General features: G+C 42.2%; 1 protein-coding gene across 1 annotated transcript; it reads left to right on the forward strand.

The window, feature by feature from the left end:
* Positions 1–14,948: 14,948 nt before the first annotated feature.
* LOC147888500 (ABC transporter G family member STR-like) lies at positions 14,949–18,626 on the forward strand. Its single transcript, XM_087392802.1, has 4 exons — positions 14,949–15,359; positions 15,543–15,722; positions 15,905–16,173; positions 17,054–18,626. Exons 1-4 carry the CDS (start codon positions 14,997–14,999, stop codon positions 18,624–18,626), a joined length of 2,385 nt encoding a protein of 794 aa, XP_087248928.1. The 5' UTR covers positions 14,949–14,996.
* Positions 18,627–23,772: the final 5,146 nt, after the last annotated feature.

A 23,772-nucleotide genomic window follows, 5' to 3' on the forward strand; every position in this document is an offset into this window, starting at 1 on the left:
CCTCCATTGTGTTAATTTGAAGACATCAAACTCTTGTGCAAGAGTAGGGTCTACATTGCATGCTTTGTTTAAGCGGGTCTCTATATTCCCAATAAAGCTATCAACCCAAAGCATGGCATCTGTCTCCCATTGCACCCGGATCGCAAGGCCATCATGACCTTTAGATTGCAAACTGGTCTTAGCATCATCAAGAATCCTCCTCTTCATAGTGCTAACTCCCTCTGAACTAGATAGGGTTGATTCCATCCTCATTCCATCTCACTCTCCTCCATGTTGCACACCCTAATAAAAAAGGCATCCTGAATGCTTCTCATCACTCTCTTGCACTCTCCCTTACTTATCTCTTCCCTTAATTTTCTCTTAGTGCCAATGGTTGAGGCCATGCTTGTGATTAGATCATGCTATGTGTGTGCAAAAAGCTTTCTCGCTTGACACTAGCAAATAGCAGCAGTTGCCACACAATAGTGATCAGGCATGCATCTGACAATAACTCCCACTCTATGAATTCTTAATTTTTTTAATTACATGAAATGCAAATGAGTTTTCATACTGCATGCATTAATGTAAAAGTTTTAAGATTAATAACTTTCAATGCAACAAATGATTCTTTCAATGCATGCATGCAACAAATGCAAGGTAATTTCTTTAAAAAGTTGACAAAAAAACCTCCCCCTTTATGTGGAGGGCCAAGGAAACCTAGTTCCAGGTCGTGGTTCCAACTAGCCCCTCGAGGGGGTCACTTATCTTATGTAATCCTATCACATGAGTTTAACAAAAGGATATTTTTAATTTCTAAAATTTACAGAATTTAACTTACAAAAGGGAATATTTAAAATGATTTTAGAAAAAAATTACAGATTCGTATAGAAAAACGGTACATTTTATTAATGAAAAATCTACGGATAAGGGATTTTACAAACAAGCCTTGAACACACGTGATATAGAGAGTTTATACATAGTGACCCCCCCGAGACTAGCCCCCCATCCTATTCACAATGTGGGACCAAGAACCACCTCTTGGACCAGGCCCCTCCGCCAAGACTTGGAGAGAGGAGTAGTTTTACCTCTTCTCAATCCACTGTTACATAGTGAAAATGAAACCGGTGATTGGCATATATTTTGGGGTGGTAGTACTACCACCGACAGTTAAAGGATTCCTGCCGGTAGTAGTAGTACTACCAGTAGTAAGTAACATACTACCGCGGATAGTATTGTGTTAAACTATAGGCGGTAGTATTAGAACTACCGCGGGTACTAGGATACCACCAATAGTGTTCCTACTACCACTGGTATGTATCCGGTTTCTAGGTTAGGGCCACCTAAAATCATAAAGGTGTGATTATATCCGTGAATGCGTGAAATACATCATCACGACACGTAATCACACAAAAAATCACGTGATTACGTGAGTATGCAATCCTTGTTCCCCACTCATCCCTATTTGCAAGGTCTCCTATTGGTAGTCTTGCATCTAATCTTAAGCTTGGAATTTTAAACTTATTTTGGATTGCTTGATTGGTGAGTTATTTCTAGTGGGGATTGAAGGTCCTTCTGGCCTCCCATTGCTGCTTCAATTTCTAACTACCCATATCCAACCTCCTTCAGTTATTTAATTGTCTCCTATTTTTGGAGTTCCTCCTCGATGCGCTTGTTATCTATTTCATTTTCCTCATCCAAAAATGGCAAACACTATTGTGGCTTGGGACCCTCTAGAATCTGAATAAACAAGGCATGCAATATTGCCCAAGCTTAATGTGCATGATACTCCTCTGCTTATCCTCGCCACCACTAATCTCTCCAATGATTCTTTCATGCATCAAGGCAACCCAATTTATTGGATTGCCCAACTCAGCAAAATGTAATTATCCTTAGAAATGTAATCATATTTGGTCAGAAAAAACACTCTCCAAAAACCAATTGCAGTGATTCATGGCATTTTAAAAAATCCTTTACCGTAAAAATACCCCTGTGAATGCACCTGCTCTCTAAAATCCTTTACCATGACTTTGTCCAGATACCGGCGGCTCAGGGCTTTGGTTGGTGCATTTGGAATCAATGGTAATGTAAAAGCATGAGCAGCTAACTCACTTGATACTGGTAATTTTAGTGTCAGCATCCCTTTCGTATATCTCAAATGGTTAAACTATTTTTGGGCCTCCATGTTCATTGCTCATTCCCACCATGGGAGATAATAGCTTTCATGCAAACCCATTTTATGCAACCAAGCAATATTTTGGGGACTACTCCTTTCACCGACCACAACACCCCCCACACCACTCACTCCCCTAATCCTCACTCCTTAAGCACTCACTCCACCCCTCACTCTACCTCCGCTACTCCCACTCCGGGCTCTAGCTTTGCTACTCCATCCACCGTGCATCCTTAAGTGTCTGTGAAATCACTATCTACATCAACTGCAAAACACTGATTGTGTCAAGTGAAATCTGAACTATCGGTGAAGATAGAACTACAATATATAATCCAATCTATTATAAGGCTTGTGGCAAGCGAAGTATGTTGCTAAAGGCTCCCAATGTGCTCTATGTCGTGCCACTATCTTGAAAGTCTTGTGTGAATATAAAGTTCTTCAGAGATGGAACACTTGATCTCTTGGAGCTTCGGCTACTCTATTTTTTTGTTTTTACCCATCTTTTTTCTTTGTTTCGACTTCAACCTCAAAAGCACTTTTCATTCTGAGTGAAATAAATTCAAAATATATAAGAGCAAATCTTGGATATATATTACTCGGGTTTTTTCGTAGGGGATGGCCACCTCTCTAATATAGGATAAGTGGTCACCAGCGGGGTGGTTGGTTGCACACTAGGATATTAACTACTACCAGCACGATGGTTTGCTTCTATTATTACTAGTATTATTCTCTCGCTTGCATATCTATGCTAGAGTTCCAACACTCTGACATAGAAGATTAGCCACCCTTTCCTTTATAGCACTCTATATGTGTTAGTGCTATCCACATATAATCACATGATGTTGAGCATTGTTTCTCAATAGTTAGAGCCGAGGAAGTGACAGTCCAGGATGTCCAATGAAAATAATAAAGCAAGCCTAGTGTGTGTTGTTACAGTGATTTTCTTGTAAACTTGATTTGAAAAAATGAGGGAAAAGGCTTAAATGCCCCATAAACTAGTGACAAAAATGAAAGATAGCCTTGCAAGCATTTCTCTACAAACACTTATTTCATTAATTTTGGACTCATATGTCTACTCTTGGACTAATCCCAAAAATCCTTCCCAATTGAAACGTTGACTTTATGAAAATATCATTTGAGAATCAAAAGTTTACTTTTTGGCACTGTCATTTTCACATAATAAATTTCACAAGCTGTCTCTATAATGGTGCATTACTAATGCAAAAACTTTGATTAAATCCTACTTTTGTACTTCTTGTTTTTTACAATCCTATTCACGTTTTAAAAAAATCATGAGGAGTTAATTTAAATCCATGAAAAATCACTTTCAAAATAAAGACTTATTAATATAATTTAATCCAAAAGAATGCACTTAAAATTTGATGTAGAAAACTATAACACTCTTGAAGTCCCAAAAAATTTAAAGGTTAAAATAGACAAGAGGCATGAAAGACTCTTAAACGTGCTCCAAAAATAGTAATAGCTGTGCTTGGAATTTACAATGTCATATGTTTACAAGAAATATTGCTCTCCATGAGTCTTTATACAAAGGAGTCTGACACGTAGCCTTTTCAATAACTCAATTCTGCCTTTACAAATGTGTTAAGTACAAATAGGTAACTAGTTTGTTTGAATGTCCGATTCATCGTCACTTGTTGCTTGGATGCTTGAATGGTATTGTCATGGGCATTCTTCATTTGCACTATCTCCTTCTACTTCCTCCTTAGCGAGCACCTTCAAAAACTCTATAATGTGCAAAATATGGGTAGCGATATTCTTGTTTTTTCTTCTACATCATATCCCATGTGCTTCCTTATTTTATTTGTCCTTGATTTCCAAGATACTATGACTGTCTCTGTGGAAAGCTCTGAAACTGCTTCATGGTTTGGAACCCGTTCCTTTTTCAAACAGCCAATATACAGTGTATTCTTATCGTGGTTCTCCTTCTTACCCCTTGGCTCATACCATAGTGCTATAAATGTTGTAACTTTTCCCTTGTCATCCATGCTCACGTTCACCATTTTTGCAACCCAGAACTTAACATTCTCATGCTCATCGTCCGATCGTCGAACTGCAACAAAGCAGTGGATGTCTATGTCTACTTCTGGCATAAACTCTCTTGTCCTCGGACCACAATATGGACATGGGAGTAGCAAATAAAACTCATTTTCAAAGACATCAAATGATGGGTGCCAGTCATTACAACATTTGGCCAAAATAAAGGCTGTTTTGCCTTGGCATCATTTGCTCGCATTTTCTCAAGGTCCTTTATTAATTAATAGGTCTTCTTAATTATAACAGCACTGTGTTTCTTTCAAGAGGGCTTCTAATCAAGAAATCTACGTAGCATTTCCTCTTTGTGTCCAATAAAAGATTTTAAGCCCTCTATTTCACCTTTAGATTTCTCGCTGAATTCTTCTATAGGAGCCCATACTGGATGCATTTCTTTGCTCGGAATTGAAGTTAAGATACAGTAAGGTTCTTCGGGTTCCCATGTTGTGTCATGAGAATAGTGTTGCCATTGATCACTAGTTTTTCATCCTTTAAGAAAAAGTGAAAGTAGTGCGGAGTGATGTGTGGGTGTGTGGATTTGTATGTGTGAGAGCATATTTTTATACTATGGTCTACACCTACTGTTGGGCACTAATGACGTCAGTGGGGATGTCATAGTAGCTAGTTCCTGCTATGCGTGATGGAGTTTATGGTTTTCAATCTTATGAGTGACTATCATGAGATTGAAACTGCACTATGTTGTGTTTTTAGAGGATGAGTTTGGGAATGTTCCTGGATTCATCTAGGTATATGCTTTCTGTTGTATTAGTGGACATGCAAATTTCAGCTTGTGAAGTTTTTGTCCAAGTTGTGGCCTGTTGGTATTGCATTAATTCTTTCTATCTTACATGGTGCATTGCCCTATCAGCTAGATTTTGATGCTCGTTTGGGAGAGACTAAAATGAAATTGTTTAGACTTCATAAGCAGTTGTAGCTTGATAAAGAGATTTGGACTACTTTTTGATTAGCCTTCTCCTTTAGTGCTAGCCTTTGTCATGGTTGAGTCTGCCCTTCACCTTCGGAGTACCAATAGAAACTCAGTGCGAAGACTTTGTATAAATGGATGCTCAAGTATGTGTGGGTCTGTGGATTTGTATGTGTGAGAGCATATTTTTATACTATGGTCTACACCCACTTTTGGGCAGCACTGATGACTTAAGTGGGGATGTCATAGTAGCTAGTCCCTGTTATGTGTGATAGAGTTTATGGTTTTCAATTTTATGAGCGACTATCGTGAGATTGAAACTGCACTATGTTGTGTTTTTAGAGGATGATTTCGGGAATATTCCTGGATTCATTTAGGTATATGTTGGCTGGTTAAGGTTTGTTCTAGGGTTAGCTGACCTTAGATCTAGGCTGACCTTTGGGCGGCTGAGTTGGCTTTCAAGTCGGGCGTGTCATTCCATGGTTGGCCTGATGGGTTTGGTCCTTCCTGGTCATTCGGCCTATTTGTTGGACGGTCCAGCCTTCCTTCTCCTATTTGTTTGTGGCCTTCTCATGTCACCCCCAACTAAAAGCACACAGGAGAAGAGAAGCTCAGCCAATAGGCCTCTAATTGACACTTGCAATGTCAGCCTTCCTTCTGGCTGTAGTGAACCCAGCACTTTCTAAATGTGTGTAGCTTATTCTTGAACACACTTGTGGCTGTACTATCTGCTGTTTATTTTGAGCATTGAAGTTTCATCATTGTGCATTTGTGTGAGAGAGGGGAGAGAGTTTCCAAATTCCTTTGTGTGTATTCTGCTGTGGGGTTTGCCACAGCAAGCAGCCCTGATATTCTGACAATAGTTATAGTTAAATTTTGTAGGCTTAGCAGCTTAGCATGAATCTAGCCCTTGTGTCAAGCAATCTAGTAGCTTGACTCCCTTCCAAACTAAGGGAATCAAGAAGAAAAGTCAAACAGAGCGGCAAAAGTACCTTGCATTTTTTCGGAGTGTATAACTAGGAAGCATAAAGGATTTTCAGCAAATGGAGAGCTTGGAAAAGTTTATCTCAGAAAATAGGGAAGGAAAGAAATACGGTGCTCTTTATAGCTCTCTTCTCATATTGCTCGCTTGATTTGTTGGCTATTGAGTCTGCTAATAAGAATATCTTTTCTTTTTGTGATTAAAAATTGAGTCAAATTTTTATGGAATTATTCATATGTTTTTTCCATGATTATTTAGGATTATAAAACAAGGTTGGGAAGTAGAGGGAGGAAATAACTTGGTCTTTGATGCCTTCATACAAGTATACAACGATAGGCTAGTTCAGGAGGCGTATAATGATAGTGTTTGCAAGCTTCCAGCCACAGTGGGGCATCAAGGGTTTGAAGGGGTCATGAAAAATAAAGACTCAACTGGTGGTGCAGTTCTTCAACCACCATCCAGTTCTAAGAAAACTTCGAGGCTGAAAGATGGGGCTGGGAATTCTCTTTTGGGAGGTAGGCCATCTTGAACTTCATTAATAAGAATGGCTCAAATCAATGTCTTTATTCTACTTTTTCTATAAGGTTTTCGCTATTTCTTTCTCTCTCATTTTTTCACACATGCAAAGTTTATGTTTGGTGTCTGCATAATCTTTGTCTAGTGGCCAGCTTTGAGTAGTGTGTTCATATACAACCAAAGTATGAGTATGGTGACTTCAGAAATGTTACTTCTCTACCTCGATAAAAATATTTTATGATAGCTGATTCCTATTTTGTTTGAAAACATGACTTATATATCTCAGGAATTTTTTTACGATTTAGGGTGTTTGGCAGACTGCTCCTCAAGTTTGGGGATCTTTTGCCTCTGAACACACTATAGATCTCTGGTTCCTCTGGCTGAATTTAAGTCACCTTCCTGAAGCGAAGACGTTCAAGCAAGATTGCCTATGTCTATCCCTTGGACTCTTGAAATGTTTTGATAATATCCTCGAGAGACTCGCAAAATCTATGGGACAAACCAAACAGAGCTAAAACATACGATCTCTCTTGCTATAGCTCCAAATAGAAGTGCCACTTACCCCAAAATTTCGGGTGAATCCTTCCTATGTTTTTAATCTCCCCAATGTAGCTGCCAATTTGCTTGGGATTTAAATCAAAAGGATTGTAGCTGCCAATTTGCATGGGATTCAAATCAAAAGGATTGCAGAGAGTAAGAGGCTGCAAGTTATGGCTGTCAATGTTCCTTCTACTGTGTTCATAGTTACTGTAATAGAGAACCAATGGGCATTGTTACTGAGCCAAACCCTACTCGCAGCAAAGTACTTTAACCCACGGAGCACACTTGCAATAGTTCCTACTCAAAACTGAACAAAATAGAGCAGATCTGCCTGCTAGTTTTGTCCTGGTTCTGATCAGCCTTAGGGCTGTAGATAAGACAATTTGAGGGCAGTCTGTCCTGTTTCCCTCCTCCTGCCACATATCTGCTCTAAGGCTCTTCAGTAGCTGCTGGGAGGTGGCTCCAATGATACATATTTATGCCCAAAAGGTAGGAGAGGGATAAGTGTCTTCTCCCCTTCCTGGATCTGGCTGACCTGAGCAACAGACTGGATGACTTGGCCACCCTGTGTCACAGCCAGACCAACCTGCCATAATGGACAGGTATTGCAGAGATATAAGGCATCCAATGGCTTGACTGTATACAACAACATCAAAAGGTTCCTCTGCATCATTCATGGACAGCCTCAACTGGTTATATGGGGGTTGCAATAGGCTTGTTCCCTGAATATATTTAGACTGTTGAGCACAATGCCTTCATCTGTCAGCATAAACTGAATGCCCAAAGAGTAGTGTAATAAACCCAGATCAGACATCTGAAATGAAGCTTCAAGTTACTTCTTAAATTCTGCAATTTTCTCTTCATTTGTGCATGTGAGAGGCATATCATCCACATATGGCATGATAATTAGGAAAACCTTTTGTGCCTTTCTTAAATATAGGGTACTCTCAGTTGGACTATTCTGAAGACCTTGGTTGGTAAAAAATGCATGAATTTTCTCATACAAAGCACTGATAGAAATGCTTCCCGAGGGCGGGGATGTAACGGGGGAGCGAGGGGAAGCCCGCTCTTATGGAAGTGAGGTGTACACTAGTGGAGGATAAACAACTTGCTGAACTGCGGCGTTGAGAATGACAGGCTGAAATGAAGTACAAGGGTATAAAACCCTAACACCCTTGGTTGAAATCCAATTTGGGATAAAAACCTTACAAACTACTAACTCACCCAGTAACTCAGGCACTAACTGTGGTTAAGGGAAACACCTCAATGAACAACTAACTCAACCTCTAACTGTGGTTAAGGGATAAAACCTCAATGAGGGGAAAAGTGCCTCCAACCTTTTTACTAGCCATGCCTTAATATTTCCATAAAAAATATTCTTGTTTTTAAAACCTTGTTTGTTCTCCTCTTCATTGGTGATTATGCTGTCTGTTGATTGCCTCTATCTTGGTCGGACATTTCTTGACCTTGCCTTTCATCCTATTCTTCTTCTTTCTCTAAAACTTCATTTTCTAGATGTGATATCATCATGCTTTGACGTTTTTGACATATATGGAGGCTAAATGCAGTTGTTCAGTACCCAAAACCAAGGTTTGTTAAAACTATTAATCGGTGGAGCCTCCATCACACCTCCCCCCCATAGAGGTTCATGGGTCTAATTTCCTCGCTGAAATTGTTGATTTTGTTTTGTATAACTCAAGTTGGTCCTCGCCCTTTTTTCAGGTTAGTTTGAGCCTATGAACGCCCTTCTTCATATGTGGAGAGCTTGTCACTTCAGTTTCTAGTTTGAAAATTTGTCATTTGTCATTGAAATAATTATAAGACTTTTTTTCTGCAGAGAGCAATAATAGCCCACCTCTTATTTTGTTTCCTGGCTCATAGAACATTGTTCTTGTCGGGATGCCATTTCTAATGTATGGCGTTAATGGGATCATGCACTAAGTTGAGGCTCTAGAATATCTGGACCTACATCACAAGCAACAGCTTGGAAGCTTTTAAAAAAATATAGTAGTGGTTATAGTGTTTGTGATATGCATACTTCCCTCTTGTAGCATAACACGACTTGATTAGCCAAGTTAATGGTGGCAGAAACCTGTTGTCTTAAGGTCGTTGCCTTTTGGTTGGAAGAAATTTAAAGGCTGTTCTGCATATTTGTGATACAGGTGGATATGGTTACCCAACATATGATGAGAGAATGCAAATGGCACAACTACAACAGAGAGAGCAGTTTCAACAGCTGCATGAACAAAGAGTGACAAGAAATCTTCAGGAAAGTGCTGTCCCACCATTCCTAGTTAGTACTGGTTATGTGAGCCAAACCGAGCTGATGTCATCTACACTCGGCCTTAGTATCCAGCAATCTTTGTTGAATGTTGCTTATTCACCTGAATCATTGGGGTTCATTGGGTATGGGCAGTATCAACCAATGGAATTTTTAAATAGTGGGCAATTTCAACCAACATGCTGCAGATGTATCAGATGACTACAGTGAAGGGAGAGGCTATGGACTCTGGGGAAACAAAGAAGTACAGTTGATGCCCAATGTCAACAAAAGTGATCAGTCCATAGGCTTCTCAACCACTTATGCTTTGCAGGGGGATGTCAGATTTCCACTTTGAGATGTACCCATTTCCTGCAGCTACAGGGATGGAAGAGAGGATTTGCATTGGAGGGATTTAATGGGGTGGTTCAAGCTGAAGGCAGTCTTGAAATGGGGAGTCTTCACTAAGAAAAAAATTTCTTCCAGGCAACAAGTACAGATCCAAGAGTTGGATGGTTGATTTGAGTGGCTGACAAAGATTACTCTTTGTTTTGAATGTGGTATTATGATTCAGTACAATGGTTCTTTTCAAAGATTGAACCTTTGAGATGCAGTGCTGCAGTTTTCAAGCATTCTTCTTTTTACATACTGAATCTTTGGAGTCACTGCTCCAGTCAATGGCAGTTAGATTGAAAGTGCACCCTTGCATGGCTTTTGAAGCAAGCTTATATTTCTTTGCTTTGCTAATACCTGTTGTCTAGTTTGCACTTGCTGAGTAGCATGGGAAAAGAATCTGAGTAGTCAAACCTTCCAAGAAGCTTGCCCTCCATCTTTTCTATGAGAGATACTGCAAGCTTTGGGAAAAGTCATGTTTGCCAGTTCAGGGCTTGAATCAAAGATGATCAATCTCTTTGTCCCAAGAATGTGTAGTATGGGAAATGTATTGAGTGGCCTTGGTCGGTTTAAGAAGCATTTATTGTCTCCAGACGGAAAATTATCCAAGGGAAAATCAATATATCTATGAACCTGAGGAGGTGGCACTGATCTCGAGTTCTGTACAGAATGCTATTGAGCATGGAAAAAAGGGCCAGAGCTAGCTTTGGCATATCCACATCCAAGCACACTAATCAAGAAGAGTATGCTTATGTCCTGTGCCCGTAGTTATGATTGCAGCTCTAGTTATTGTCTTCTCGCTGATGCCAATTGAACCAGGTATTGTTGTTGTTGCCTATTTGTATTTACTTAGTAATTGGAAGCATTTTCTTCTAGTGTTTCACAATGTGACGCTCATACAAATGCTTTATTTGTTGCCATGTGCGGACTTCAATGTGGCAGTTTGAAAATTGCACCCACATAATTGTCAATGAATCATACCGTGTTGTACCCCTTAATTGACCATCTGCTCCATTCACAAGACCATCCATTGTATCATAGTTTCCTGCATACAACTCAACCACCATGTCATGTTTCCATTTCATCTCTTTATGAAGTTCAACAATTTTACTGGGATCATTTAACAATGTTAGTGCCACAGGGAAATTGTGATGTCTTTTGTTTGTAGCATGGAAAATATAAGTCTCACGCTTTGTTGGCATCACATTTACTGATTTATTTGTGCAAATCAAATGAGGCAATGTCAAGTCTAGTGGTGCTCTATGATAAGTTGGTCAGGCTTATGTTGATTGTAGCAATATCTTGCTGTTCTTGCACATTTGCTCTGAATTTGTTATAGATATTAGCAACCTGTTGCATTAAAATGCAAGATGGCAGCACGCTATTTGCTCTTTCTAGAAGCTTTGCTTTAGCTGAGTTTGAATGGAATCCCATGGACATGTTTGATAGCATGCAATCGTCTGTCAATGAAATTAAATATCCTTTTCCCAATAAGCAAAATTTCATCTATAATAATTGTTTGGACATCTATATATAATTTTGCGAGCTTGTTTAACTTGTCAGCTGTTAATTTAGGCATGTTCTTGCAATTTATGGGTATAGACAAGGTAGAATAGAGAGTGATATTGTCTGCAGCCTTTCCTGTGTCTACTACGAGACTCCTAACTGAAGAAGAAGCCGATACGGCCATTGCCTTTTTCAATTCTACAGCCCATCCCAATACTTCCCAGCTACCCCACCATTGATATTTTATGCAGCCTTTCATGTGTCTAGACTCCTAACTGAATAAGAAGCCAATACGGCCAGTGCCATTTTCAATTCCACTGCCCATCCTAATACTTCCATTGATATTGTGTGCATCCTTTCGTGTGTCTACACTACTAACTAAAGAAGAAGCCGATATAGCCATTGCCATTTTCAATTCTACAGCCCATTCCAATACTTCCCAGCTACCCCACCCACCCACTAATATTAACCGCCTGGCCGCTTCCCCTCTCAATACTTAGTTGAATTTTCCATACCCCACTACCTCCTCCAGCTCTCCACAACCATCCGCTTCACAGCCCTTGCTAGCATGCACATTGGGTCAACGGAGATGCCTATAGGACCATCTCATAACCTACTAAATGAATTCACTCTAGAGTAGGTGCATACTATTTTGTGGCCAGCCTTTGTGCCTACAGCCACAGGACTGGCCTTCCACACAGACGGACCGCTTTCCCACTGAAGGAGATGACGAGGTCGAAGAAATTCCGCCCGACGATTCTAAGTGGTACTGTGTTGCAATGCAGACCCTTTGAAGACCTGACCGACTTAAGCCTGTGGAAGGGCAAATTACCGAGTTTTGATCTCAAGGCCATTGACATTATGGAGGTCCGTGCCTTGACCAATTTCATTGAAAGAAGTGGCAGGCATCTAATAAACCGGAGGCTGGCGGTGGACATGCTGATTCGGATCCCCAAGTTGTGCCCCTCATAGATCCAGATGCAAGTCTACATCATCATGTGGTATTTCCTTTTTATCGTGTGGTGTTTTTTCAAATATTTTGCGGTATATTTGTTTACCACGCAGTATTTGGACGATCAATCGGCCACCTGAAATTGGTTCAAGAAAACACCTTTTTTGCATTTTGGATGCTTAGTGTGTGGTATCTTGATTTACCACACGTTAAAATAGATTTTACCGTGCGGTATCTCATTCTACCACGTGGTGTTTTTAAAATATTGTGTGGTATACTTGCGTACTGCGTGGTATTTGGTTTGTCAATCTATCACCTAAAAGTGTCTCAAAAAACCACATTTTTTGCATTCTGGATGCTTCAAAGCATCTTTAATACATAAAAAATAAGTTTTTTTAAAACATACTTAAAAAAATCCATGTTAATTACAAATGATGAAGATTGTTGCTCTTTCTTGCGAGTATGAAGGAGGAGATAAGAGAGCCCAGACAGGGAGGGAGATGGTGAGTGTCGTTTTTTGAAAGGGAGGAGGTATGACAGCTCAGACGAAGAGAGTGAAGAATTGATGTTGTTTCTTGCAAGGACGGAGAAGGAGTACTATAGAAGTTGCTTCTGCAACATGGACCAAGTAGTCCATAATTTTGTTTCTTGGTTGAAAATGAGCTACAACTCAGTGCTCAAGGATGAGGCTCAGTGAGACCACTAATACTAGAATGATCAACAAGGATATTTCAAAAAGATACTTACAAAGAGACGTGCGAGCGTGGGAACATGGGTGTTTAAACATTATATAAGTGCATAAATCAACATGTCCCTTTTTGTGACACCTATTCATGCTTCTACCCACATGGTGACCTCCCTAAGATATCTTGAAATGCGAGGGCACACATATTATGTTATGCATGAATGAGTGTGGCAATTAACCTATTCCAAGGTACAACAAAATTAACACATGAAGATGCACATTACTGTAGATCTAGGTGCAAGACATTTACATAATGGTGAGGAAATGGCTACTATAGCAATAATTTGGGGCAATATTAAGCCCCTCGAACGACTTGGGTTCCAATAAAGAAAAACACCTTTCTCTTGATCTCCAAGTCCACACTTGAGAGTGACCTAGGTGTGCAGGTCACTTCTCTTCATCTAGAAATCGTACTCCCCCTAGTCTTGGAATTTCATACTTTTGTTATATCCTTAGAGTGAGTTTGATGGAGAAGAAGATTGTAACCCCACCCTCTTATGAATATGAGGCAAGGATCAATATTACAACATGTATTGCACCCTGAAAGTGAAGACCATCGAGATCCTAGAATATGCTGAACGGGCATGCAGTGGCAATCAACCTTTTCCAAGGTAGACTGAAAACACATGAAGATGTGCAGTGCTATAGCAGCGAGTCATTAAAGCTATGAGGACACAATTGCAATGAGAGTTGGAAGCACAGCACATCTTTCAGTTGCGTTGGAAGCAATTTCGAATCCCTCAAATGAAGGGGTCGAATGAAATGTTTGTGTCCAAGTCCCTTCTCTACGGCCACAACTGATACTTCCCCTGCTTAAATACTCCCCCAACTTAAGCAGCTAGGCATTCCATCACTTGAGCTAGCTATGTGCCCCTTTTAGATGGCCATTTGTGTGAGTAGGTGTGAGAATAGAAGATAAATAAATAAGTATTAACTTAGCAAAACCCTACTATTAGAGGAGTTCTTTGAAAGGCTATCCTTTAATGCAAATGAACAATTAATCTAACTTAACAAACACTAACTACCAAGTAAACTTCAAGTAACCTTGAAACTAAGGCCCTTTCCACCTAGAATACCAATCCTCTCCCAAGAGTCCCTCACTCCCCCAACTCTTGGAATATTGGACTTTTGCTGTATATTAAGATGGAGAAGAAGATTGTACGTCCTCCCGTGATGATTAATAAGAGCCATGTTGGGACGACAGATTTGCAAAGGTAGCGTGATTCCTTAACCCCACCAAAAATGGCAAGCACGCAAGGCAAGCCTGAGACGTACGTAACTACTCCTTCGATGGACGGCACGATGCTCAACGACAAAATTTGTGGCGACAGAACCGATATGGCAAAGAGCCCAAACTTGTTAAAAACTTATCTCAATGGGAACTTTGCTTGGATGCCAATGACCAGTTTGTGATTCACGCAAGGAATTTCATGGTAAAGGCCAGCCTTGGAATGAGGCCCCTGCAGCGGAACAATTGAACAGAAACGCTTTGGAGCTTTGGAATGTACTCTCACAGAGCCTCGGTTCTTCCTCCCTGCATGCTTCGTTTGACTCGACGCCCTCTGGCTCTTCCTCCTTGTCATGCTCCCTTCCTTCCATGCACAAATCTCATCCACCCTTGCACAGTTTTGCACTCTGCCGCATTGCATCCACTAAATCAATCTTCATGTGCTCCCTTACTCTGCCGAACCTTGGCCAGGATCATCCCTCTCCCTGGCTCGTGCTCGCCATTGGCTTCGTTGCTTCACGCAGTCGGGTACCTGTGGAGCTCGAGTACCACTAGCACCCATTGCCCATTTCTGTGCTCAGACTGCGTGCTTCCTTAGAACAACGTTTCCATCATGTCCTACGTGAATCATAGAGCAGCCTATACGCATCAACATGGGCAGCAGCATGGGCATCAACAGGTGCATCCACCACGTCCTGGCCCCAGTCGACTACGTTCTGAGTCACGAGCGCCACTGCGCAAAAACAATATGCAGCAAGAGCAATATGCGTACGACATGTACAACTCGCAAACATTGGAAACAATGATGTCGGAAAGGGATGAGATGCCAAGAGGATACGAACATTACATCGAAGAGGAGAGAGGCAAGGCAAGGATGGGATTAGTATTCAACGATCTTTCCTATGCGGTGACGAAGAAGGTGAAGAAGGATGACAAATGGATAAAGAAGCAAGTAAATCTTCTGAGCGAGATCTCTGGGGAGGCTCTGAAGGGTCAGATAACAGCGGTGCTTGGACCTAGTGGAGCCGGGAAGTCGACATTTTTGGATGCACTGGCAGGGAGGATTGCGAAAGGCAGCTTGCAAGGCACTGTTAGCGTCGATGGCCAACAGGTCTGTTGTCTTCCAATTTAATTACTCCCAGCGAAGATTAGTTCTGGCGTTGCATCTTGCCCTTGAAATTTCTGCAGGCTGAGAATGATTACGTGAAGGAAGACTTTGGATGCTTCTATATCCGTGCTCCAGTCCTAGATCTAGGAACATGGTCGATCTGGTCTGACAACTCTTTTCTTACAGATCACAACTAAGCACATGAAGCAAATGTCTTCGTACGTGATGCAAGACGATCAGCTCTTTCCTATGCTGACGGTGTTTGAAACATTCATGTTTGCTGCGGAGGTGCGTCTTCCACCAAGCTTGTCGAAGATACAAAAACGGGATCGCGTACATCAGCTTTTGGATAAGCTGGGATTGCAGGTCAATTCTCTCTCTCTTTCTCTTTCCTATAGCCTCTTTCCTATAGCGGTGGAAGGTCTTTCAAGTTAATAAGTTTCCCTAGGACTCTGTTGTGCCACTGTGTAAAAGTTCTTGGGGAGTCCGCGTTGTATGTCTTTCTCGATTAAAAAAGATTCTAGCTAATGCAAGATCACCCTCTGCAGACTGCAACACACACGTACATTGGAGATGCAGGAACAAGAGGCGTCTCCGGTGGAGAAAGGAGGCGAGTTTCAATTGGAGTGGACATCATACATGGGCCGTCGCTTCTTTTCTTGGACGAACCCACGTCCGGGCTAGATTCAACGAGCGCGTTCACGGTGGTGGAGAAGCTGAAAGATATAGCGCAAACAGGAAGCATGGTGATGATGACGATCCATCAGCCGTCCTACAGGATTCAGGAGCTGCTAAACACGATGATAATTCTGGCGAGGTGAGAAATATCATAGACTCCGCTTTCAATACACGATGATAATTCTGATGAGAATTTAGTCTTCAATTTCAATACCCGATCGAAGCTCCTGATTGAAGCTCTTGGAAACCTCAACAATTAATTGTTCTTGTCCTACCTCATCCAAAGCTTTTGGCAACGTCCTGGAAATCAACACTTCTCCTTTCCCTGATTCTCAAAACTCTTGCTATCTCCTCTAACAGTTCTTTCTCTACTTCACCAAAGCACCCTACAGTCCCAGCACTTCTCCTTCCCTCCCTAATCTCAGCAGTTCTCCTTTCCCTTACCCTACCGAAGTTGTGGACATTCTCAGCCTTTCTCCCCTCTCCGCCTATGAATGCTATGTGGGATATTCCAAATTTGCTACTCCAAAAGGATCTCCCACGACCATAGTTTCAGCCAGATTCCTTTGGTGTAGTTATCTTTATCCTATCACAAAATATTATGTGGTATATTAGTCTAATGTCGCCTGTACAGATTGCCTACGCATATTTATCCCATTTTAAGGATGCCCAGCTTCATAGTTATCTTGGCGCTCGGCCACAACAAAAGACGAAAACCAAGAGAAAGTGAGCATACCCATTTCAACCGATCCGTATCAGAAGCGGGCTGCCAGGGTTTCACTGCCTGCTTTGTTGCCCGTTTGGATTTCTTAATTTAGTCATATGCTCATTGGTCTTACCCTGCCCAGTGCCAAAGGATTGCATAAGGCACGGATAAAAATCTAACACATTTTGGATGTGCTACAGCCACACAAGCTGCCTTTGTCTTAATTAATTTGCAAAAGCAGGAGGAAATGAGGGATACTGCAGTTCAAGGGTCGGGTAATCTAACTGATTGCGTATTGTGTGTGTGGTGGCAGGGGGAGGCTAATCTATCTCGGGCCGCCGGCGGAGCTGGAAGTGTATTTGGCGGAGTTTGGGAGGGCTCTACCGGAGGGGGAGAACAGCATTGAGTATTTGTTGGACGTGATCAAGGAATACGATGAATCGACGCTGGGTTTGGAGCCTTTGGTTCAGTTCCAACGCTATGGTGTCAAGCCAACCGAGGCCATGAAGACACCTGTGAGAAGAACCCCCATGGATACCGGACGCCACCAGCGCATCATGTGGGAGGATGGCAATGTCACTCCATCAATCGATGGCAACGGCACGGCTCCCTCCTTTGCCACCGGAAACTACTTTCACAACGAGGAATTCTACGGCAACGATGCCGTTGGCTACGAGGATGAGTACGACTTCGACAACTCGCTCGTCCGCCGGACGCCTCTCAATAACTTTCGGGACCCGAAACTGGCGTCGAGTTTCTACAAGGATTTCTCGGTGTGGCTATACAACGAGGTGGTGGACAGTGTGCTAGGCACGCCGGGTCCGACATGGGCACCTCCGGCAGCCCATACGCCATACAACGCCACCCCGGCCTTGGAAACGCCAGGGCAACGACACAACGAGGAGGACAGCTACTATGCTCCCACCACACCAGGGTTCCCCTCCGACGCAGACTCCCCCACACTAGCCGCTTACGGTCCCAAATTCGCAAACCCCTGGCTTCGTGAGGTGCGTGTTCTCATGTGGCGTAGCCTCCTCAACATAGTACGTACCCCCGAACTCTTCCTTTCACGAGAGATCGTTTTCATCGTGATGAGCGTCCTCCTCACTACCCTCTTCAAGCGCCTCAACTCCGAACACAAGCTTGACACTGCAAATAATCTCTTGAACTTCTTCATATTTGCTGTCTGCCTGCTCTTCTTCTCCTCCAATGATGCAGTCCCTGCCTTCATCCAAGAACGCTATATTTACATTCGTGAAACCTCCCATAATGCCTACCGTGCCTCCTCTTACACCATTGCCAATCTCCTCATCTACCTCCCCTTCTTTGCCATCCAGGCCCTCACCTTCACCGTCCTCACCTTCTTCTTCCTCCGTCTTCAAGGCCAGTGGTGGCTCTTTTGGCTTATCCTGTATGCATCCCTCGTTACCACCAACTCCTTTGTTGTCTTCATATCTTCAGTCGTTCCAAATTACATCACTGGCTATGCCGCAGTCATTGCGGCCACCGCCCTCTTTTTCCTCAGTTGTGGTTTCTTCCTCAAAAGGTCTAAAATCCCCGCGTATTGGATCTGGCTTCACTATATGTCCACCATCAAATACCCCTTTGAGGCCTTGCTCATCAACCAATTTCACTTCGGCAAACATCGGTTCTGTTATAGCGACGATGCCAACCCTTCGCCCGGTCCCCTCGGAACTATTGTGCAGAAGGATAATGTCAGTCGTCCTCCTCATTGCTTTGCTGTTGGTGAGGACGTTCTATACACCATGGACATCAAACAAGAAAGCATCCTCATCGATATTGGGTACCTCCTTGCTTGGGGTGTCTTTTATCGCCTCCTCTTCTACATCATCCTCCGTTTCTACTCCAAAAACCAGCGCAAGTAAGCAACCGCATGTACTCTCTCATATAGTTCATTAATATGCATGCTGGTGGCATGCCACTAAGTTCAATTCGCCTATGAGAATCCAGTCTTATGAGCTTATGCAATTGCCTTACACAACAAGACAAAGCACCCAAAGCGCCCACAGACGCGCACACAGACGCGTTTACTGAACTTTAAAAAAAACTTACGGGTGCATCTATTTGTGCGTCTAGAGACCTGCATCTAACAACACGTCTATATAGCAGATAGACGTGTGTATAGACGCGCATCTAGATGCCTAAATAGACGCTCTGCTAAAAAATTTAAAAAACAGACAGACGCATCGTTAAACGCGTGTCTAGATGCATTTATAAACAGTCTTACAGACGCGCAAATAGACGCTTCTCGAACAGACAGACACGTATATAGACGCGTTTACAGATGCACTGATAGACGCGCTATATAATATATTTTTTTTAATTTACAGAATGCTGTGTATGTTGTGTATACTATATAGTTACAGGAATCCCATTTCCACATTGTGTAATTCAATTCTTACAACCAACTGCATTTTAATTACAATTCCAAATAAAACATTACAACTCCAAAACGCAACAAAATTGAAAGCTCAAAAAGTGCTTGTATGTACATATAGCACGAAGCTAAGCCACGTCATGTGGCTTCAAGTACAAAAAATAAGAGGAGTGTATATACAAGAGGCACGAAGCTAAGCCAGTGGCTTTAAGTACAAAAAAGAGTAGCTAGCACTACTTCTACTGACTAATCTATGTTCTCCACGTCCTCGCTTCCTTCCACGCTCCCTTCTGCGCTAATTTTCTTCCTCGTCTTCTTGTGCAAGGACCTGTAAACAAGGGACAACATATATCAATATATGAAAAATCAAATCTTTACTTATAATATTGACATTATTTAATTACTTTCAAATACCTCGGGGGCCGCTCCAGTAGTTCGGATATACAGCTCCTCAGTAATCAACCCGTCATGATAGAAGTGCTTCCATGTATCTCCTCTGCGATAGTAGCAATGGTAGGCTGTCTCGATAGCAGTGAGATATCTGCCCACGATGTCAAGCTGTAAGACGACACAATTTGCGAAGGGGTTAGTACAAAGAAACAACCTTCTAATAAACTACATAAGTAATATAATTTGAGATCGATACTTATAAATTGGGCCTCCCATGATTCAACACCCCTTGCTCTAAAATGCACGCTTTCATATTGCTCCATCTGGATCCTTCGTGCTTCCACGTGCTGCAGACTGGGGTCCTCCCTCGCTGACTTCATTGCTTTCTTCCACTCACGCTTGTGAGCGGTGTGGGGCGGGGCCCTTGGTGGTTGACCTCCCTCAAGCCTGGCAAGCTCCGCTAGTGCCTACCTCTTAAGCGAAGATCTTTTATTGCCAAGTATCGTGACAATCTTTGACTTGGCCCATTTATATGTGAACTGACGATTGGGGGGTTTAGGATACCTAGAGCGAACAGCAGCGAGGGTCTCATCAGCCAACCTCTTTGGCTGGTCCTTGTAGTGGATAAAGCAATCTCTGTAATTGTTAGCAATTACAGAGCGCATGAAGGCCATGATGTCCTTTCCTCGTGCAGCCATCAAGATGCCTCCTGTCTGAGTGATGTTATAGAAGATTGTACCATCACCCGAAGGCACATCCAAATCATCTAAATCATCATCCTCCCTACCACTACCCCTCCCAAAGCACTGTGCCATGCATCCCCCACTGCTCTCCCTGCTACTATGCCTGCTACCGTGTCGTCTCGAGCTAGCTGTACACTGGCCACTCGTAGCTGGAGACTGCACGGGACTATGTGGACCACTTGTAGCTGGAGAACCGAGTCTCGACTGCATAGGAGTATGCCGAGTGCTCTGCAAGATAGAAGGACCTCCTGAGGGCATGGGGGAAGGGGCATAAGATGGCATGGGGAAAGGGGCATAAGATGGCATGGGGGAAGGGGCATAAGATGGCATGGGAGAAGGGCCTCGGCTGTGTAGCCGACTGGGCTATGCTAACTCCACTAGGGTAATCTCAACTGGTGTGGAGTGGTTTGGAGTCTGTAGTGCCGACTCCTGGGGGGTGTTTAGAGCTCAGGGGGTTCACTATGTATAAACCCTCTATATCACGTGCGTTCAAGGCCTATATTTAAAGTCCCTTATGTGTAAAACATTTCATTAATAAAATGTACCCCTTTTCTATACAAATCTGTAAATTTTTTCCAAAACTATTTTAAATAGTCCCTTATGTATATTTATTTCTGTAAATTTTATAAATAAAAAAAATCCTTCTGTTGAACTCACGTGATAGGGTTACATATGATGAGTAACCCCCCCAAGGTTTAGAGTACCCATCATATAACCGTATAACTCCACAGGATTGGGAGGGTGCCCTAAAAGGTTATATAAGTCCCTAAAAATAGACTCCCGGAGATCAGGTGAGCCTGAAGAGCTTCCTGGCCACATGATGAACTGGAAAAAAGAAAAAAAAGATGATTACTGATGAGCTGAGAAGAAAGGGAAACGAAAGAAAAGATTACTGTCAAAAAAGATTATTGTTGGAGTGCTTCTATAGACGCGTTTGAGAAGCACGTCTATTTTCAGGTATAACAGTGCGTCTATAGACGCAACTATCTGTGTTTGTAAACAGGCTAGATGCACCTGTAGATGCGGTTTTAGACGCACTCCGATAGACAGACTTTTCTAAAAAGTAAAAAAGAACATGCGCCCGACACAAAAACGTAACACTGATACCAAAAGCATTCGTTTCTTGGATGCGACAAAGGACAAATCCAAAGAGAGCAGCTTCCAAAAAAGATCAACCGTAAAGAGACTTACATTGGATAAAGGTATGGAAGCTTCTTCTCCTTCTTCAAAGTTGCTTCTCTTCCTTGTTCACCCTCTTCTCCTATAAGCCTGGAAGTAAGTGTGGGTGCCTTCCTCTTAAGTGTAAGCTTGGAAGTAAGTGTGGGTGCCTTCCTCTTAAGCATCAAAACTGTGGATCTGTTAATAGCAAAGCAAGCAAGCCGCGCGAAGTATAAGTAATGTGAAGAAAAGCAAAGCGAGCACTCTAAAAGCAGATTTGAAAATCGCATCTATAAGCATATAATAGTGCATCTAAATACGCGTGTAATTCATCTACATACATAGAGCAGACGCGATTTTAGATGTGCCTATAGACACGTACCATAGAATAGACACACACGGTTTTAGATGCGTCTTTAGATGCGCCATAGAGTTTTAAAATTAAATATTTGAAGAAAAGCAAATTTTTTTGGGTTGTTTGTTTGTAGGATGTCTTCATCTTCAATAAGTAGCTCCAGTGAGGATGAATCCCTCCGTATCCACCATCGCGAAATATGGTTGGAGCAAAAAATCAAATGTATGTATGATCGATGTCGAGGAAACATGTATCATGCACGTAGGATTACACTCAATCACACCTCAAAGTATGGAGAATGGGATTCGACCATAGACATGGTAAGTGTTAAAGAGTTAAGGTTGATTGAGATACCTATGGGTGTTCATATGTTTGAGTTATGATCCCGTTTTAATTTGATACAAGATGCAGTGCCACACCCGCATATGTTGCCCTATGCTCACCGTGAGGAGGCGAAGCGTCAGCGATATGAGGTGGGATCTTCAGGAGGGACTGTTATAGATGCATGGAGTGATGGTGATAGTAGCCCTCCGCCATTACCTCATGAAGCCGTGGAGGAGGAGGTGTTTGATGATATGGTGCGAGATTTATATGTCCATCAATCCGAAGGGAGGGATGATAGCATGGAGTAGGATGATCCTTTTACCACAGCAAACTCCACTATTTGAGGGGTGCACTTTCTCTGTTCTACGTGCCTCCCTTGAGTTAACTTGCAAACCATCTATGGATGGAGCAATGCAAGTTTGAATGCATTACTCAAGTAAGCTTTAAAGTCTATTTTGCAAACATGGTGAACTATGCTAGTGGGTCAATTACTCGAATGCTTTTCCTCATTTATGGTCTTCACGTGTAGGCTATTGTGTAAAATGCTTCCAAGGGAAAATAAATTACCAACCTCAAGAGATATGACAAGGCAACATGTGACCTCTCTTGGAGGATTAGATTACAAGCACATCCATGCATGCGTCAACGATTGCGTTTTGTTTCGCAGACTACATAAGGATGCAAAAGAGTGCCCTACGTGTGGAGAGGCAAGATATAGAGCAGATCTCAAAACTTTGGACGTGCCTCGTAAGGTTTTGCGACATTTTCCCATAATCCCTCGCATCCAACATATGTTCAAGTGACAATCCATTGCAGAGCTCATGTTATGGCATTTCTCCCATCGATCAACCGATGGCATGTGGAAAACTCCTACAGACTCTCTTGCATGGAAGCATATTGAAGACACATGGCCAAGCTTTAAGGGAGAACCTAGGAGCTTAAGACTTGGATTGGGTATGGACAGTGTGAACCCATTTGGTCTCAAAAGCACCTCTTACAGTGTATGGCTGGTGATATTGGTGAATATGGCGATTAAGAAAGGACATGTTATGCTGTCCCTTCTAATTCCAGGGAAACATAAAGTAAAAAATCTTGATGTTTATTTGGAGGCTTTGATTGACGAGCTAGAGATACTTTGGAGAGGTATCGAGATGCATGATGTGAGCAGGCCTCCCTCCTCATGAGACTTCAACTACAAAGTAGTCTTGATGTGGACGATGCATGACTTCCCAGGCTATGGCGAGTGTTCAGGTAAGCATTGCACTTCTAATTATGAATAGGCAAAGGATGTGGCACCTTAAACCCACCTTCAACTATTAATTGCATCTATTATTCAAGTCTTACTACATCGGGTTACCATGCATGTCCAGTTTGTGGTCCTTCACTAATTGCCTCACAGGCAGACACATTAAATAAGGTAATCTATGAGAATCACCATCAATTTCTCCCACTTGATCATCCTAGATATGTTGCCCCTTGGAATGAAGTCCTCCCACAATCACTCACCGCGGGAGATCGGATGAGAATTTGGGATGGTTCCATGACTCCTCCACCACTTAGCATGAGCCGGTAAGGGTTTGTAACTATTGTGTGCTATATTGGCTAGAAATAAGAATTGCCTGCTAACACCATCTTTTGTTTAGATACTCCATCTTTTATCGTTT

Source organism: Dipteris shenzhenensis, chromosome 21 (assembly GCF_047967505.1).
Source record: "Dipteris shenzhenensis isolate YYH24624 ecotype China chromosome 21, Dip_SZ_1.0, whole genome shotgun sequence".
Taxonomy (NCBI): domain Eukaryota; kingdom Viridiplantae; phylum Streptophyta; class Polypodiopsida; order Gleicheniales; family Dipteridaceae; genus Dipteris; species Dipteris shenzhenensis.

What these genes read in the sequence shown, in the direction of transcription:
- LOC147888500 (XM_087392802.1), top strand. Translation starts at nt 14,997, where the DNA reads ATGCAGCAAGAGCAATATGCGTACGACATGTACAACTCGCAAACATTG. An exon ending in TTAGCGTCGATGGCCAACAG is followed by an intron (nt 15,360 to 15,542) that starts GTCTGTTGTCTT and finishes CTTTTCTTACAG; the next exon opens with ATCACAACTAAGCACATGAA. An exon ending in ACGATGATAATTCTGGCGAG is followed by an intron (nt 16,174 to 17,053) that starts GTGAGAAATATC and finishes GTGTGGTGGCAG; the next exon opens with GGGGAGGCTAATCTATCTCG.